The sequence below is a fragment of the Mirounga angustirostris genome, unplaced genomic scaffold (assembly GCF_029215605.1).
Source record: "Mirounga angustirostris isolate CCGP_5_RB_7025 unplaced genomic scaffold, mMirAng1.0.hap1 SCAF_13, whole genome shotgun sequence".
Taxonomy (NCBI): domain Eukaryota; kingdom Metazoa; phylum Chordata; class Mammalia; order Carnivora; family Phocidae; genus Mirounga; species Mirounga angustirostris.
The window spans coordinates 54,099,136-54,118,383 of NW_026991721.1; the positions used below are offsets into that span (position 1 = coordinate 54,099,136).

Consider the following 19,248-nt stretch of genomic DNA (forward strand, 5'->3'; position numbering starts at 1 on the left):
GACCATTCAAGCAGCAAAGCCTCTTTTGGCGCCATTTTGTTGGTCACCCTGGGGCTGATGGAGAAGTCTTTTGCAAACTCGTTGAGCGTGTGCTTTGTGGGCCACATTTGTTAAAGAGAACAGGACTCCTAGAAATGAGGCGTTCGGCCAGGCCCACCGTCCTCTTCCTTTCTATCTCAGGGCGTGCAACTGAGAAGAACTTTTGAAGAAGGTAGAAAATATGAGTGAGTTTCAGTGTTCGTGCATCACACGTTTTGATGCCTGTCTGGAAATGACCAGAGCAGACCTCAGTACTGATTCTAGCTATTTGCTCACTAATCTTAACATTAACCAGAGAGCTCTATCAACATGATCTTAACTTTATCCAGAGAATTTGCCAATGTCTGTTCGTTCTCCTGCGGTCTGGCATTAGTCAGGCGTGTTGATGTTAGCCGCAATTTGGATTTCTCCATAGAACAGTCATATATGTTTTGCGGATCAAGTAAATCAAACTTTACGGTGCACAGGGGAACGTTCATTCCATATTCGCGTGCTGAATGCCTGTGTGCCAGACACCGTGCGAGACGGGCTGGGTATTACACACATCTGTCTCCACAGCAGCACAACCAGAAGGATACATACGACTTGATCTCGTGTCTGATTCAAGTTTGTTCGCCCAGATTGTAGTTTCCCACCCACCTTGCAGCTCCAGGGACTGAATTTCCAACCCTTGCCCCACCTGCAGCTTGAGACGTGACCCATATAATGTCTTTTCGACCCTTCAGGCTCCCCGTCTTTTTAATCCTGCGACTGGGAAAACTCTTATTTGTAGTTCACTTTGACTCTTGAATGTGTCGCTTCATGGCAAGAAACTTCCTTTGATTTCTACTGTTTACAAATAGAACTCAGCCAGTCTTATTCTGCATCCCAAACGTACTGATTGAAACGGATTCTGGTTTCACAAGCCGTGTTTCCGTTTTGCCTTTCTGAAGATGACCCAGCTTCCGACGCCTGGCTGTCCATTTTTGTATATTTCCCTGCCGATTCCTGAGCTCCCCTGGCAAGAGAGCAAGGCCTGAAGCTTTCCTATTGTCTGCTTTGCTTGCCTGCAAAAATAATCCCTAAAGCTGTGCGTTGGCTCCCCAAAGTTCTCTGTTATCTGCTGGTGCTTCCAACCGGTCCGTTCTACCTTTGCCTCTCCAAGGCAGACAGGAAGTGTCTAATCACGATTTTGTGGCCTGGGTTTTGTTGCGTACCACAGATTGTCTATGTAATGTGCAGCGCATACCTCTCTTGGTGCTATTTCATTCCTGCTGTGAGTAAGAAAATGACAAAAAATACTCATGTATAGCCAATTGATTGTGACGTGCTTGTGGTCTGTGCTTGCTCAGAAACAAACAGTTCTTTTTCCAAGTATAAATAAATGCTAAAGACGAACACCACTTTCTTGATCTTATTTCCTTGGTAAGGCCCAGCTGAGTAGGTGAAGGAATCAACCTTTGCCATTTGAACCGCTCTCCACGAGATGAGCCGTGCCCTGCAGTTTTTCTGGGGTTCTCCCTAATGCAGCTTGACTCTTTTAGATTGCCTGTCAGATACTAATTGCAAGCAGTCAGAGCTAAGTGTTGGGAAAGGCGAAGATGGACCAAGAGACCCACTGGCCAACAAGGTAGTGTAACGTTTTGATCCCATGTTGCTGGGGATGAGTGACCGCCTGCGCCCAGCACCGCATTGCCGCGCTGGGAGGCTGGGTCCTGATTCTCCACCCCCTTCCCGTCACCCTGCAGGACTGGTGCTTCTGGCTTTTTCTCCTCCCAAGAGATGGCAGAGATGCCTTCACTAACTCATTTAATCTGGTCGTTGTGAAGGTTCCCCCCTCTGGGGGCTGGCTCACTGTGTGGGTTAGGGGGGAAGTCTTGTGTGTGCCCAACACGGGGGAGTGGAAACAGCCGCAAGAGAGGGCCAAGTAAGGTAACAACAGACCAGGGAGCTGGTTGCTCATATGAAGGACAGGTTTCTTCCTACAGGAGTGGGGCGTCAGAAGGCTGCATCGGGGAGGGAACCTTGGAGAATGGGTGGGTTGTGGGCGTGCAGGCCATGTGGGGCAGGCCTACAGGCAGGAGAGCAGACCTGGGAGGGAACCTCAGAGCTAGGGCCAGGTTTAACCGCTTGGATAGCCTTCTGCTAAAGTGGGAGACAAAAGATGATATACTTTTAGTATGGGATCCCTCTTCCTTTTACTAACATGTGTTGATTGAATACCTATTATGTGCCAGGCACTGTGCCAGGCACTAGGGAACCAGGATGACTGAGACCCCACCTCTGGTCACTGTGGGGCATGAAGGAGGAGCCTGTTCTAGCTGGTTCCATGGATCAGGGAGAACTTCAATGGATGAGCAGGTGATGACCAGGTGAACAGAGTCTGGGGTGGCCAAGGCGTGCCAGACAGAAGGAGCTGCAAGAGCAAAGGTGTGGAGGGGTCCAACACCAGGTGAGCTCAGGTCCTGGGGGAGCAGTTCACTCAGGGAGGGTCGAGGCAAGGGCTGGAAAGTGGCAGAGACTGTCATGGAAAGTGGTGCCATGTGAGTGGGCGGTTACTAACTGGGATCTCCATTCCATACACCCAGATTTCACACCCCCCCCCGACCTTTGCATGCTCCCTGCCATCATGCTTCTTGCCCTTACCTACATATCGGGCAACAACCACAGGTCCTCTCTTGCTTTAGGCTATGAGCGCTAGGCTGGGACTTTTATTCTACTTCTGGTCCCCAATTTCTGGGTTTTGGGGAGAAGCCATGGTGGGAATCAATCAAGGAGCGTATATATGAAAACCCACTATATATTTGTTTTCCAGATGAGCAGAAAACATTCCACCCACCTGCCTGCTTTTGTATAAGGCAGAGAACACAAAATTCTGTTTAATAAATAAAACATACATAAAGACCTATTATTCAGCTCTTTTGTGATCAGTTAAAAATTGTTTTGATCAAAACCAGGGACTGAGAGAAGTAGAAAGAAAGACAGGAGAAAAACAAAGAGGTAGAAATAGAGACAGAGAGGGAAGAAGACCCACAGAAAAACACACTGATGATAAGCTGAGAGAAAGTGAGATGTACTCAGAGTCACGCGGCAAGGACCCAGGAACAGAGCAGGCAGGAACGTGGAGAGAGAGCCTTGCTAGCTTGGTGTGACCAGCGCTCAGGCCTCACCCGGAGCCACGGCCTCTCCATGCGCCCTGATGCTGCCCCAAGCCCAGGAGGCAAATCTATAGCTCATTACTCGTGTTGCCTCCCCAAACAGCTCACAAAATTAAAACCAGCCCTCTAGTTTTAAAATAGGTCATTATTGCTAAATTAGCTATAAGCATATTGTCATTCTTCCTTACAGTTTGTGTGTTCTTATGAAATCCTTTTCTGTTTGTTTGGGGGTTTTTTCCCCGCTAGGGTTTAAAAATTTATAGCCTGCTTCTCCTAGATTTGGGAAGTGTTAAGTCCCACTTCACAAAGGCTATAAACCCCCTTAACGTGTCATCGTGGTTTCAAGGTCCTTTTACCGCTAAGATGTCTTAAAGCAGTTTACGTTTTCAAGACCACAGGTATAAAAGTTTCTTTCAGCATGTAGCCTGTGGACCGTCTGCAGTTAAGGCAGCGCCCCATCCCAGCCCCCGCTGAGCCCACTGACAGGAGAGGCACGGTCTCAAAGGAATGGAACGAAACCTTTCTTAGACTCGCCTCTTGCGGAGGCAGGCACATAGCCCAGCCTCCTCCATCACCCTGCCATCTGCTGCACAGATGCTCCGAACACTGAGACCATCCCAGAATACCTGTAATAATAGAACCAGCACCAACGCATACTGTATCATGTGAACCGGTTAACACTGGCAGTTTACAAGGTGTTTACAATGTTCATGGATGGTATCGTTGCCAGCTGTGCAACCCAATGTCTTTCCCTAAGCGCTGTCAGCCTTGCTGTCCTCCTCTGAAGATGGGGACACTGACCCCCCCTAAGAGGAGAGGATCGAGGGTGAAATGACACACAGCGGACACTAAATACGGGTCATTTCAGGCCCTCCCCCTTCCTTTCTCAGTGCTTGAAAGGTCCGTGTTCATGATCTTTCTGATAGTTCGCTTTAGGTAATCTCAGACAATACTTGAGTTTGGGGCAAACACTCTGAGAAGAAGGCTTTTTTTTTTTTTTTTTTTTGAGAAAAAAGGCTTTTAAAGAATTCTAGCTATTGAATCACCTCGAGTCCACGGATCTAAGCAATATTTTAACAATTTACATTTATTGACCGCCCACAAAACATTTCTTTCTGTGCCATTCTATTGAGTTCTCCTCATATGGAGCAGGTGTGTGCCCCAAGTATAAAAGACAGAGAAGGGAAGCTCAGAGAGAAGGGAAGCCTGCATGGAGCCTGGGTCTTCTGCTCCACAGCCTACACTGCTCCCCTCCCTCACCCGAGGGAGGCCAGGGCTGGCCCTAAGTGAGTCAGGCTTCAGACAAGCTGGAAACTACACCCACACGTCGCAGTGCCACAGTCCGGTCAGGCCAGAGCAGGCCCTCCAGCAGGCTTACCTAGGATCTTCTTTAAATCATGGGACCCAGATACAAATAGGGGGAATTAAGAATTTGATCAGATCTCCACACACAACTGGCTCAAACATCCCGACTGAATTGACCAACTGTCTCAGCCAAATATACAGGTTTTCTCCTTTGGGTACTAAATTAACTGCCTGGGTAACTAAAATGCATGGTTATTGAACACAGAATGGTCCAACAAATTTTTCATTCATAAGAAATGTACTTGGTACTGGAGATACCAAGATAAAACAGGTGTCCATTTCCTGAGGCACTGGATCAGAGACCACCATTTTGTGCTTTTTATTTCAAACAGTAGAACTGAGCTTAACTCTCTGTCCCTTGTCCTCATATAAATGGTCCCCAACTGCTTGTTAACTTGACATTATCAACCCAGACATCTTATCCAGGGCCAAGGGAGCCTCAGATGCTGAGGTAAATAAATTCCTGCCACTGCTGCTGATTTAAGCTGCCAGAGAGATCTTTAGAACATGCAATTCTGACCATGTCATCCCCTGCCTTCAACCATCCGTGGGCTCCTTGTGGCCCACAGAAGCTTATCGTCCCCCCAGTGCACCATGCTGCTTCTCACCTCCATGCCTTTCCCCACGCCGCCCCACCTGCTCCGATTGCCCTTCTCCTGCTTCTCCACCTGGCTAACTCATCCTTCGAGACTCCGCTCAGGGGACAGCTCCAGGAAGCCTTTCCCGCACCTCCCAGGCTGGGTAAGATGCTCCCTGTGTGTGTCTTCATCACAGAACTCACCACATATACTGTACCACATGCTCGTGTGTGTGTGTCTCCCCACTAGACTGTGCTCCCCCAGGGGTCAGGACTGGCTCCTCCTGTTCACCTTTGTAGCCCTAGCTGCTGGCCCAATGCCTCCCTCAGAGAATGTCTTCAAACTTGTTTGTTGAATGAATAATGAGTGAACGAATGAATGATGATATTCACCATCTGCCTCCATATCCACCACGGCGCCACCGCAAGGCTTTATTCTGCTTAATAATTGTCTCTGCTCACACGAAAGGGGTGGTGTCAAGAGAGGTCCCGGCACAGATCACAGGGCAGTTGATGGCTGGTTTTACGATGGCCAGCCTGCCCCTGTTCTTTATGTAGCCACTTTTGTCTAAGCAGGCCTGACTGCCAAAAATCATAGACTCTTGGTTACGGGGTAATCTTAACAGGTCAGCGAATCCCGCCCCCTGCCCAATGCAGATCTCCTAACTTCATGACGGCAGAGAGGCATCCCCATGGGGAGGTCTCTTAGGAAGAAGGACTGGGAATTAGAGCCGACAGGCCTGGTTTTAAATCCAAGATCTACTCTTTACTAGCTGTGTGACCTTGGCTGAGTCTCTTAATCTCTTTAAGCCCCAAAGAGATAACAGTAATACAAGTATCTATCCCTCTCCAAATCTGTTTGGTTCCCAAATCCGGAAAGTAGGAGTTCGGTTAGCAAGGGACATAGTATATATATATGAATCTTTTGCTTCCAGAGTTTAGGATAGCAGGTGGTAAGAGTTCTCACAGTTGGCGATACCTGCTTCTGATCTGCAGGACTGTCTGTTATGTGGACCCAATGAGGGTGCATGTGAAAGCCCACCGTCAACTGCAAAGTTGACAATAGTTCATTTCATGGATAGTTTTGTCAATAGTTCATTTCATGGATGGTTTTCTTGACCCCCGCTGACCACCCTGGGTCCCAACGGTGTGGTGGCTGGAGCCACATGTGGTAAATCCACTCCCTCTGTCACACAACAGCCTGAGCTAGAGTCCACCTAGTGCTGGGTCTTGCTGCCCTCCCTCCCCCAGCCCTTCCCCGGCCCCTCCTCTTTGGGCACACCCTGTAATCACCGGGTTCGGATTCCATTTCTGCAATTACACATTCGTTTTAATTGAGCCGCTCTGGACACACCAATTTTGATTAATTGCTCAAGATCCCATTCTTTGCTTTAGATGGAGTGGGAAGAAAGGACAAAAATTGATCTGCAAGTTCCCGGGAGCACAGAGCTAGACCAGAACTGAGCCTGTTATTGTCTGGTTGCCTTAGTTCAGCACTTCCCATTTTAAGAAGGGTCCTTAGCAGGATTATCAGCTTCTTGGCAGCCCATTGAGACGGTCCATGCTGTCTTTGCCTTTGCCTTCTTGGTGTTAAAACAACCAATGATGCGTTTTGAAATTCTTATTATACAGTGGGGAGTCTATTTAGTTTTTCTTAGCAGGTTATATCTAGAAAAGCTATTTTAACAGCAACAACACAGGACAAAAACCGTAGTCATCGAGCGCCCTGGGCAACCATCTCCCTGCGCTTCACAAGAACGCATCTGCCGCAGGGAGCCTGTAGTGGTTGGCGGGGAATCTGAACCAGGAATCTGGCCCGGGGTCTGTGATTCCATGCTGGTAAAATGCAGAGTTGGCACAGCCTCGGGGAAGGGGAAGGACGTTTATCTGGCCTTCACGCCCTTGTCCTCACTGAATCCTCACATAAGGCTAGAGAGTTTGGAGATCTTTATAGATAAAGAAATTAAGACTTAGTGATTAAATGGCAAAGTCACACAACTTGTAAGGGGCAGGCCGGGATTCAAAGCCAAGTTTGGGTTACTTAAAACTCACTCTTTGTCCAGCATGGATTTCGGTTGTGAAGATGTGCCTCCTCCTAAAATAGCGGCCTCTTCATCCTGTCCTGTCTCTGCTCCAGATCCTTCAAGGACTCTAGGCACTCTCATCCTCTATGGGAAATGAGTCATAGGAAGGTCCCAGATGCTGTTTGATCTGCACAGTTGCTACCTCTACCCATCTTCTGCCCGGCAGCCCCCGCCCCCACCCAGAATGAAGCCTTGTGGTGGCAGCATTTTTCCTAGCTGTGGTCCTAGCTGTTCCCCCTGTATTGATGTGCCACATCTGGGTGGACTCTGGGGGGCTCTAGGCTGGTGGACTGATGGGCAGCTGTAGAGGGCTGACAGGTATGCGCGTAGATGGGCGCTCTCAGGCCAGGATGCTCTCAGACTGTCCGGGACTATCTTCTTTACAGGCTCTGCTGAATACCAGGTGGTAAGCCTGGGGGAGTCGTCGTGTAGTGGATGCAGGCAGGGCCAAGGCAAAGGGGGACTGGTTGCTGGGGCCCTGGCCCCCAGAGGGGCAAGTCTCTCAGGACATGCAGTTGGGAGCTTAGAGCTGGGGACCTGCAGAGGTCAGCAGCTCCAGTCTTCTGCACCAGGCGGAGCCGGTCAGGGTCATCTCAGACCAGACCCCGTTCAGACCTCTGCGGAGGAATTTGGAATCTCTCCAGTTGAAGTCCCATCCCTCAGGGATATTGTTGTAGAGAGGAAAGAGCTTGACTGAAGTCTGTGCTCCTTGGTTAAAGTCCTGACATCGCCACAAACTCACTCTGTGACCTTATGCAACTCACTTCCCCTTTCTGAGCCTCATTTCCACCCACAGCTGGAAAATGGGGGGTGCGGGTGACACCCTGGCACACATCCCCCCTGCCTGGCCCACAGGGCTGCTGTGAGAATACAATGTGCCACATTGTATGTCAAGCCCTGCTAGAAAACCATCAAGAAAAGGACAAAAAGGTGCGAACACAGTTAAAATTGGACAGGATTTGTGTGTCAGGTAACCGTGGCTGCTAGAATTTGATCTTGTGTGAGTTATGTTTACAGCTTCTCACTCCTATGCTGTGCCCAGCCCATGCCAGAGTCTATGCTTCTCCACTCAATTCAGTGGCTCAGCACATAGTAGGCATTTATTAAATGTTCATGGAAGGAAGGGGGAGGGGAGGAGGGAGGGAGGGAGAGGTGAAGCGGACCACCATCCCCCCCGCCCCCCCACCAGTCTGGAGAGACAGCTACAGAGCAGTTGGGCTGCTATGAGCAGCGACGGCTCTGTGGGAACACAGGAGAAGGAGGGCTGGCCCCTGGAGGTGGAGGGCTTCACTGAGGAGGTGGCTCTGGAACTGAATCTCTGCTTCCTGAGGAGGCGAGGGGCTCAGCTGGGGAGGGGTGCCAGGCAGCAGCGCTGACGTGGCTGAGAGGAAGCTGACACGGCCCGGAGCTCTGGGGACGGAGCTACGGACCCCAGGGCAGAGGCACTGCCTCCTGCTTGGAGGCCACGCCTGCAATATCACTGTCAGCTCTGGGGGTCACGCTTTCCAAGGGATGGGGAGCCCACCTAGATGTGGAAACCAAACATCTGAGCAGTTGTCAGGTGTCTACTGCCCAGAGACTCCAGGAAGAAGGACACAGCTGCTTCTCCCTCCAGATATCCGAAAGGCCGTCCGGGAGCAGGCAGCATGGCCTCCTCGGAAGGGGACCCGGCCCGGGGCAGAAACGGGAGGGAGCGGAGCCCACAGAAGCAGGGTTCTGCTCGGGGTCTAAACACTAGGCCCCCAAGGGGTGGGCAGTGGAGGGGCCAGCTGGCAGGGAGACGGGCAGATGATGACTCGGGTCTGTCCTTCCAGCCCTGGACACCTTTGATTTGGCTCGTGAGGAGTTGTGCTTTCATAGAGCAGGGAGGGAGGACTTCCCTAGCAAAGGGGCCTTTGGGCCTCTCTGGTTGAAAAGCCACAGGCCGGTGAAGGCTTTGGGCCGGGGCGGGTGGGGGTGCCGGCTTTAGAGTGTGCACCGTGTGCTTACGGGTCTGTCCCTGGCTCCGCACGGGGGGCTCCGTACGGGCCCCGGTGTCATTCACTCCTGTGCCCCCAGCACAGGGCCAAGCCCAGAGTAGGGGGCCTCAGCCGACTTTGTCCAATGAATGGATAAAAGAGAAAAAAAAAATAGAATAAAGGGAAAAAGCTACATACCAGCAATTCGTTACACAAATCTCTGCAGGTGCTACTATGAGTCCAACCCCAGATACTGGCGATGAGAAGATGAACGAAACAGTCCATGGGCCACAGCAGGAGAGGCAGGTCACCACCAAACACCACGGTCCTTGCTAAAACAGAGGCTGCCTGGAGTCTGGGCGGGAGAGAGGCAGGCGCGGGAGCTCTCGTTTTGAGAATGCCTTGTCTCCTGCAGATTCTTCATAAGAATAATGAGCTTTCAGAGATGGTTTCTTGGCCCTCCCCCTCTAGTAGCTGCATTTCCTATACAAGCTTCCTTGGAAGCTTTGTTTATGTCCAGGAAAAGCTCCCACGTGAGGCCCATGCGGGCGGACAGGAGGAGAGCAAAGCCGTCAAATTGCCCCGTCCACTGTCTCCCCAACCTTCTGCCAGAGGCCCTGAGGTGCAGACGGCCTGTGCGTCTTTGCTTCCAGTGAGTTTGCTCCATCCCCTCCCACCCCATCCACTAAGATGTCGAGAGGCCTGTGTTTTAGTCCTGGACCTGCTATCCATGGGCTGTGTGGCTATGGGAGAGTCACTTGCCCACTCTGGGCCACTTTCCCATCTGCAGAGTAACACAATTGGACTAGATCACTCAGTCCCTCTTTGGAACTAACATCTACTAAACATCACCCATATTCCAGGGACCATGTCACGCGTGTTCACGTATACTAATCCTCCCTTAAAGGTGAGCACTGTAATCCCCATCGTATAGATTATGGATGCTGAGGTATAGAGACTGGCATGCCCATGATGAGATTCCCATGGGCTAGAAAGGCCTGCATTCAAACCCAGCTCTTGTGGCCCCTAGCCCAGCCCGTGCACTTTCCCCCCCAGCAGGCTGCTCTTTACATTCCAAGAAATGATCTATGTTAAAGCACCTGGCCCCAAGCCTGGCACATGGTTCCTGCTCAGGAAATAGGAGTTTCTTTCTTCCCCAGGGCTTTTCCAAGCTGTGGAGGCAGGGGATTCATGGACAGGGCCCTCCTACATGAGCACCGCCCCAGCTCTGGGCTGCTTTGATGGTGCAGCAGGAAACAGTCTAGGGAGGAAAAAAAAAAGAAAACCACATGGGTGGATGATGGAATTAGAATTGTGTGCAAGAGCAGGAACCAGCAGGAGGGAAGGCAGCCCTTTTTCCAGATAGTCTTGGGCAGGGCTCCATAATCCTGCTTCCAGACTCTGATAAAGCATAGTGTGTGTATACCCAGGAGGCATTGCCTGTCTCCATGGTAACAGGAAGAAGGGCAGAAAATTAAGTTCCTAAGACTTAGGATGTCTCATGTAACCTTGGAACATTAAATTTTGCAAATAGGACAGAGCCTGGCACAGGAAGGCTCTCATCTATTCATTCATTCGACAAGTATTTAGTTGGGTCCTTTCCTTTATTTTAGGTACAGACAATACAGTGATAGGCAAAGGCAGCCTGGTTCTGCCCTCTGAATGCTTCAATCCAGTAGGGGAAACATTAATCTAGAAGAATGCAAGTCATGAGCTGTGTTAAGGGGTGGGGGAGGGCCAAGGACTAGGAGAGCCTGCAGCAGGCGACCTGGTCACATGGGTGGGGTCAGGGAAGGCTTCCCTGGGAAAGTGCTCCAGTGAGCTGAGAGATGGAAGATGAGTCACATTAACCAGGGCAAGAGGGAGCAAGAGAATGTTCCGGGAGGAGACAAGAGCACATGCAAAGCCAGAAATGGAAAGGAGCAGGGCATACTGAGGAGCAGAGCGAAGTCCTGGGAGGCTGGAGGGGACAGAGAGCCAGGAAGGCAGCGGGAGCAGGCTTGTCAGCTAGGTGGGGCCATGTGACAGGCTTTACTCTTTATTCTGAGTGCAAGAAGCCATGAAGAGTTGTAAGCAGGGAAGGGGGTTGCTTTTTGGAAAGGTATTCTGATTTCTGTTTGAAGAATGGATTGGAGGAGGAGGTGAGGCTACCAGTTAGGGGGCTGTGACAATGGTCCACAGAGATGGTGGCACGGGGTGGTGGGGGGCAGGGAAGGAGGGAAGGACGTGGGAATACTGAAGAGAGAAATGTTAGGAGCTAGAACAAGTGGTTCCTGATGGGTTGGATGAAGGTTTTAAGGAAGAGGGAGACATCAGGGATGACTCTGGGGTTCTGGCTGGGACCATGGGTTAGATGATAAAGCAGGTCTCAGCAATAATAATTTGTAAATCTTTCCATTTGATCTTCTTTGTTGCCGGCTCTGTGCTGGGCCCTGGGGCCGCAGGCCGGGAGGATGAGCTCACGATCGAAGGGGTGCCGGGCAGGGGGCGGAACTGACATTAATGGGGGCATGTGTGAGCGTGGGAGAGACTGTATGGTGGTACAGCAAGGGAAAGCTCATTCGGGGAGATGCCACCAGGACCCTCATTCGGGGCCTGAGCAGGCGGATCCGCCAAGGACAGACAGGGCAAAGCGGGTGAAAGGGGGCAGTCCAGGCAGCAGGAACAAAGCAACAAAGCACTGGGGGTGCACAAAACAGCACAGGCTGGCCAGAGGGCAGCGCACGGAGGGTGAGTGTGCAGCGCTCGCTGCCCCTCTCCCTGCCTTCATCCGGGGCTGCCGTGAGGGTCCGGTGGGTTGCAGGAAGGTGTATGTGAGCATCTGTGAGAAGCTGTTACTGCACTTAATGGGAACGGACGTCACCGTCTGATGCACTCTACAAATGTCAAGAATTGTGATTTCCCATCCCTGCCCAACAGGATCATCTGATCCTCTGTTGTTACGGTTCCTGAATTTTGTATTGTTCTCCCCATTTTATATGCGGGGAAACTGAGGTCTATCATGGTTGAGTAATTGCCCACGATCTTGCAGGCGATACGCAGCACAGAAGCCAAGATAAACTCAACAGGTTATTCTCGTTTACGAGAGGGTTCGCAGGCTGGGAGGCTGAGGCTCCTGTGATATGTGCTGGCCCGAGAAGGTCTGCAGCTGGCTCGGGGCTGCAGATGTGGTTGTGCAGGTAGGCTGTGCCCAAGGACAGCTGGCCTGTGGGCTGAGCGGAGCTGAAGGCAGCCCGTCTCCACTCGCCAACCGGCTTCCACCCAGAGGGCTCGGCTTCGTCTGACTCACACAGAAGGCACTGTGCGTCCGGCTTCTGCCTGCCTTCCCGGGAATGGAGGGGCGTTTTTACAGATGGGGACACTGGCAGGGCACCGTGGAACCAAGTGATGGCCAGTCAGGGTCAGTGTGAGTTTCGAGTTGCCCTCGAGGGTGGTTCTGTTCATAGGAAAACCAGCTGAGGCTGCTTTTGTTTTTGTTTTTGTTTTTTTAATTATTTTTTTAAAGATTTTATTTTAAGTAATCTCTACACCCAGTGTGGGGCTCAAACTCACAACCCTGAGATGAAGAGTCGCACACTCCACACTCCACCGACTGAGGTAGCGAGGTGCCCCAAAGCTGCTTTGGTTTTAAAAATGAATGCTTAATTTATAAAAGTAACACTTCAGGGGCGCCTGGGTGGCTCAGTCGTTAAGCGTCTGCCTTCGGCTCAGGTCATGATCCCAGGGTCCTGGGATCGAGTCCCACATCGGGCTCCCTGCTCGGCAGGAAGCCTGCTTCTCCCTCTCCCACTCCCCCTGCTTGTGTTCCTGCTCTTGCTATCTCTCTGTCAAATAAATAAATTTAAAAAAAAAAAAAGTAACACTTCAAAAATCTAGGAAAGTTCAACAATCTCTTGTAAGGAGGATTTTGTAACCTAATTAATTCAGTTCCCCTAAATAATTTAAATTAAATTATAAATAATTTAAAATAAACTAAGCTTTAAAATATAATTATTGGGTTACCATAAAAGTTCCATCGTTGTTTTCAAAATTTATAAAATTGTCCTATATCTTTCAACTTAAAATCACAAATCTAATTATTCCATTATACATTTTATATTGGAATCACAAAGCTCATCTGTTAGATATCCTAATACGCCAAATTATTTTAAACATCACAAATATTTTCAAAATAAATCTACACAGACATTTCCTTAACTTAATACCAAAAAAGGGTAATATTGTAGACTTGATTTTATCATTTCCAGTCTTCATTCTAAACCTTCCCATGAGTAAGGAAGGACACTTACTAAGGAAACAGGTTCACTAGCGAAAGCGATCGAGGGTTATTCATCCAAGCAAATTTGGGGTTAGTTAGCTCACAGGTGGTTGAGAGGCTCATTCAACAGAAATATGGGGCAAGGCATGGGAGCTAAGGCCTCAAACATCCAGGGAAGTGCATTTTGCCCACGCCGTGGGGCTCTCCCCTGTTTCATCTCCATGCCAGGCAGGGACGCCGAGTCCATGTCCTGCCAGTGAGGTAGGTCTTGCAGTGCAAGCTCCCAAGATCAAGTTAAGCTCTGCCCCCTTTTGTGTTTCCTACCTCAGCTCTGTCACCCCTTCAGGATGTTCACTACCTGATAGGATTCATCTATTCGAATTCCTGCTTGATTCTATTCTGAAGCGGGCAGTTTTTATTTCCTCTTCGGCCAGCCACCAAGTATTAGACGTATTTTAATGCCATCCTTGGATTCTGCGTACTTCTTGAGGCCTTGCCTAGCTCTGCCAACGCTAAGGTCCCACTGATGGCAGCCAGCTGTGTCCATCTGGCTCTGTGTCATGTCTGTCCACTGTGATGCTCAGAGCCATCCAGAGGGACTGACGGAGAGTTTGCTTATGGCACTGTGTCCTCTGCTGAGAGATGCAGGTCCCCAGGTAGCTCAAGGTGCTAAACACATTAAGAAGCTTCTGGATCGGGATGACATGTCAGAATAAAAATAGTCCGAATATGTGTAACTTTACTTCTAAGTCAATAGAAAAATAATGGTAATATTGCATAGTAATATCCTGGGACAAGGTGCTAATGATCTCTAATCATACATTCCTGAGTAAATATCATTATATCCAATGATATAGATGACAAACTTGAGGCCCAGAGAGAGGAAAACATAAGGAGCTATGAAAGTGTGAGCAAGTAGAGGTCTTATTGGACCAGCTTTAATAAGCAGGTAAGAAAGACATAGTCCTAAAAGCTAACAGGAACTTTTTTGTTTTGTTTTTTTTAAGATTTTATTTATTTGACAGAGAGAGACACAGCGAGAGAGGGAACACAAGCAGGGGGAGTGGGAGAGGGAGAAGCAGGCTTCCCGCGGAGCAGGGAGTCCGATGCGGGTCTCGATCCCCGGACCCCGGGATCATGACCTGAGCCGAAGGCAGACACTTAACGACTGAGCCATCCAGGCGCCCAGCTAATAGGAACTGTTAAAATGCCGAAGCGGTCTTAAGCATAAAGACTTGATTGGCCACGAAGTATAAAAGAGTAATAACAGCTGCCCTGTACTGAGCAGCGACTGTGTGCCAGGCGCTACAGGGGACAGAGCACAGTCCCCGGGAGCGGAAAGACCCAGACTCTAGAGTCCATGCAGGTCCCTCACTTTCCACATCACTTGCTCTCTCGGGACCTCAGTTTCGTCATCTGACAAGTAAGGGTAATAACATCCATGCAGCTTCATGGGGTTCCTGGGTTGCTGAGATGAGCTCTGAGAAGTGATTTGGAAAGTGGAATGTGCTGGAAGTGTGCGAGGGTCTCTGACACTGGCTGAGTGGCTGCTCTTGGGTGGCAAATTTCAGCCTGGCCTGCAAGGAACAAGTATGCATTCTAAGCTAGACTGGCGGGCTCTGAGCGCGGCAGGGTTCGCCCTTGGTTGTCAGCAATGTTACCTGCTCTCCACCAGGTGGACGGGCTAAGGGGTGACACGGGGTCTGCAGTGAATCCTGGTGAGAGGCTTGGACTCGGCTGCAGGGAAATCAGCCCCAGGGCCTTGGAGGGAGGGCAAAGGCCCAGGGACGGTAGGGGGAGCCAGAAGCGGGGACAGAGCGAGGGGAGCAGGGTCTCTTCACTGCCCGAATGGGGAGCCCCAGCCAGTCACCTGCCCAAGGTGGGGGCGATGGCAGTGGCATGGGCAACAATGTGGCGCATTGTAGACAGAGAACTTAAATGCAGTGATAAAACCAATGGCAAGCCAGTCTGCTTTTTACTGTCACCTTGTGTAGGCGATTCTAAATAATGTTCATGATAAAACACTTCTCCCCTTGCAGGGACAGCGGTCGGAGGGACATTCCCCTGCCCTCTTTCTTGTCCCTCTCCAATCAGCCCTTAACAAGGGATCTGGGGAGGGGAAGGAGCCTTGGAAGGCCCCAGGAAGGAGGCCAGTGCGCTGGCGTGGGGGACCATCTGAGCAGACAGCTAGGACGGGCTTGCAGGATGGTCCCAGCTACCACAGAGGCAGGAGGAGCAGCCTAGGTGGAGTGTGGGGTGGCCAGGCTTCTGTGATACCCACAGGAGGACTCTGGGTCCTGCTCCAGTACCGCCTTGTCACCTGGGTGCCACCCTCTGTGCCACGCGCAGGTTATAATCAATTGGCAAGCACATTGAATGATTCCTGAGCCTGCCCCTCCCCCCACCCCCCATTCTGCACTAAGAGCATGGAAATCAGATTCTCCTCTCGGCTCTCCAGCCAGAGCTGCCCTGCCCAGGCTCCACTAGGCCAAGACTTATCAGGCAATCTGTGCTCTGCCCACTCCTTGGCCTGAGCTCGGGCCCTCACACTGACTACCTCTCTCTCTTCTGCAGGAGCCAGGTTGAACTCGCCAGTGATTCACGTAAGAATCGAGGTCCTATAGCCACAGAACCAGACAAGGATCAAAGTCCCGTGGGCCCAGGGCCTCTGAAAGATCAAGGTCCTGTGATCCAAGAGCGTCCAAAGGATCAAGGCCCCATGGCTCCAGAGCCTCTGAAGGGTCTAGCTCCTGAGGTCTCAGGGCCTCTGAAGGATCCAGGTCCCATGGTCCCCATACCAGTTAAGGATCAAGATCACATGGCCCCTGAGCCTTTAAAGAACGAAGGTTCTGTGATCTCAGCACCAGTAAAGGACCAAGGTTCCTTGGTCCCCGTGCCTCCAAAGAATCAAAGTCCTATGGTTCCAGCAACAGTTAAGGATCAAGGTTTCATGGTACCAGAGCCTTCGAAGGAGCAAGGTCCCATGGTCCTGGCACCTGTCAAGGATCAAAGCCCTGTGGTCCCTGAGCCTGTGGACAAAGGTCCCATGGTCCCGGCACCTGTCAAGGATCAAAGCCCCGTGGTCCCTGAGCCTGTGGACAAAGGTCCCATGGTCCCGGCACCTGTCAAGGATCAAAGCCCCGTGGTCCCTGAGCCTGTGGACAAAGGTCCCATGGTCCTGGCACCTGTCAAGGATCAAAGCCCCGTGGTCCCTGAGCCTGTGGACAAAGGTCCCATGGTCCCGGCACCTGTCAAGGATCAAAGCCCCGTGGTCCCTGAGCCTGTGGACAAAGGTCCCATGGTCCCGGCACCTGTCAAAGATCAAAGCCCCGTGGTCCCTGAGCCTGTGGACAAAGGTCCCATGGTCCCGGCACCTGTCAAGGATCAAAGCCCCGTGGTCCCTGAGCCTGTGGACAAAGGTCCCATGGTCCCGGCACCTGTCAAGGATCAAAGCCCCGTGGTCCCTGAGTCTGTGGACAAAGGTCCCATGGTCCCGGCACCTGTCAAGGATCAAGGTCCTGTGGTTTCAGAGCTTCTGAAGGATCAAAGCACTGCAGTCATAGCACCTGTAAAGAAGGAAGGTCCTGTGTTCTTTGAGCCTGTAAAGAGTCAAGGTTTAGTGGTTCCAGAGCCAGTCAAGGATCAAGGTGGAGCGGTCCCAGAACTTCTGGAAGATCACGATTCTGTGGTTGCAGCACATGTAAAGAATCAAGGTCCTGTGGTCCCGGCACTATTCAAGGATCAAGGCCCCATGGTCCCAGAGCCTCCAAAGAATCAAGATCCTGTGGTCCCTGAGCCTGTGAAGAATCAAGTTCCTATAATTCCAGTGCCTCTGAAAGATCAAGACCTCCTGGTGTCACCACCAGCAAAAGACCAAGGTCCTGTGGTCCCCGAGCCTCTGAAGACTCAAGGTCCCAGGGGCCCCCAGCTTCCCACTGTCTCACCTCTACCCCCAGTCATGATCCCAACTGTCCCCCATGCGGAATATATTGAGAGTTCCCCTTGACACTCACCCCTTGACATGCCAAGGAAGGAGCTGACCGTGGAAGTGCTCCCTCCCAGGGGTGGTGAAGACACATATTTAATCTGCATGAAACACGTACTGTATAATCTTGCTGGAATCTAATAAAACTGGTCCCTCTGGCTCAGCAGTGTTTCTCTCTGGTCCTACTTGAGTGTGTGTGTGTGTGTGTGTGTGCACACGTGCACTCATGTGCACCGTGCACATTTAAAACTGGGCATGCAGGACTCTGTATTCATCCATCTGAGCCAGACAAGACAGAACTCCCCAGCTCCTGCGAGCAGACAGTGTAAGATGGGAGGGGGTGGGAGAGGCTAGGAGATTGGGGACGGGACCCCATAATGAGGATATGGGGAAGGACAAACCTGTGTTTCTCCTTCACTCTCACACTCCCACAGCACTTCACTTCTGACATCACACATGCAACAATTATCCAACACCAGCTGGGGGTCCTGCCATTCAACTCACTTCTGACACTATCTACCCGGAGATAGCTCCGGGCCCCACAGGTGTTTAGGGCTCGGTTGCACAACACTGGCCCCACACCCACATTTCAGGTGCCAATGGCAAGTCCCAGGTTGTTACTTATACTTCCAACTGTGGGCTGTAAATTGCGATTTCCACAACCCCAACCTGGGTTCAGTAATTTGCTAGGATGTCTCATAGAACTCAGGGTAACACTTACTTAGGTTTACTGGTTTATCATTAAAGGATAAAGGATACCGATGAACATCCAGATGGAAGAGATGTGTGGGGTACAGCATGGGGGAAGGAGCATGAAGCTTCTATGCCCTCACCAGGCATGCCATCCTCTCAGTACCTCCAGCAACCCAGAAGCTCTTCAAACCCCATACTTCAGGGGGTTTTATGGAGGCTTCATTTTGTAGGCATGATCCATTATTAACTCAATATCCAGCCCCTCTCCCCTTCCCAGAGGATAGGGGTGGGGCTGAAAGTTTCATGGTTTGGTCTTTCTAGTGTCCAGCACCCATCCTGAAGCTATTCAGGAGACTACCAAGGGCTGCCTCATTATAACAAAAGACAGTCTTATCACCTAGGAAGTTCCAAGAGTTTTAGGAGCTCTGTGCCAGGAACCAGGGACAGAGACCAATATTTTCTATCATTTCACAGGTTGGGTCTCATGAAAGCCGAGGAACAGATACCAGACCGCAGCAGGCTGGATTGGTCAGAGTAGAGCCCAAAGAGGAAAGAGGAACAGGGACCCAGCTGGCCCAGGGTAATTCTGGGTGACAGTTGTTAGCCAAGGGCTCAGACCTCATCCAGAGGTCATGCTTCTTTTTTCTGTTTTTTTAAGATTTTATTTCTTTATTTGAGAGAGAGAGAGAGCACGAGCAGGCGCAGGGGGAGAGGGAGAAGCAGACTCCCCACTGAGAGGGGAGCCCAACGTGAGGCTCGATTCCAGGACCCTGGGATCATGACCTGAGCCAAAGGCAGACACTTAACCGACTGAGCCACCCAGGCACCCCCAGAGGTCATGCTTCTTGAGAAAACCATGCCTCTGATCAGAGAGTCCCAGGACACTCGTGAAGGTAGAACCTCACATCTGCTAATCCCCATTCAGTATCCGGGACAGCCCAGCCAAGGCTTCTAAAACAATCCTGAGGTTCCTCATTCATTTATACCCGCAACAGACTTTTCCTTAGCACCCACTTTGTCTCATTCAGTGTTGGGCATTGAAGTCACAGTGGTAAAGAAGTCTCAGTCTCATGAGAATAAAAGGTGGTGTGGGATGAGGCCCGAGGACACAGCTAGAGGCGTGGCTATGAGACAACAGTGAAGAGAGAATAC

At 50.9% G+C, this 19,248-nt stretch overlaps 1 protein-coding gene and 1 long non-coding RNA gene across 2 annotated transcripts in view; one reads left to right on the forward strand and one right to left on the reverse strand.

Moving 5' to 3' along the window:
• MAP6 (microtubule associated protein 6) overlaps nucleotides 1-17,610 on the forward strand; it is a 76,512-nt gene extending 58,902 nt beyond the window's left edge. Inside the window, exon 4 of the mRNA XM_045894462.3 lies at nucleotides 15,993-17,610. Within this exon, the coding sequence (XP_045750418.2) occupies nucleotides 15,993-17,424 (1,432 nt within the window). The 3' untranslated portion in view covers nucleotides 17,425-17,610. The remainder of the gene's footprint in view (nucleotides 1-15,992) is intronic.
• Nucleotides 60-16,006, reverse strand: LOC135362369 (uncharacterized). The gene is made up of 3 exons (XR_010406976.1): nucleotides 10,261-16,006; nucleotides 9,359-9,578; nucleotides 60-199 (listed from the first exon to the last, which is right to left on the reverse strand). It is a non-coding gene; the product is annotated as an uncharacterized LOC135362369 (long non-coding RNA).
• Nucleotides 17,611-19,248: the final 1,638 nt, after the last annotated feature.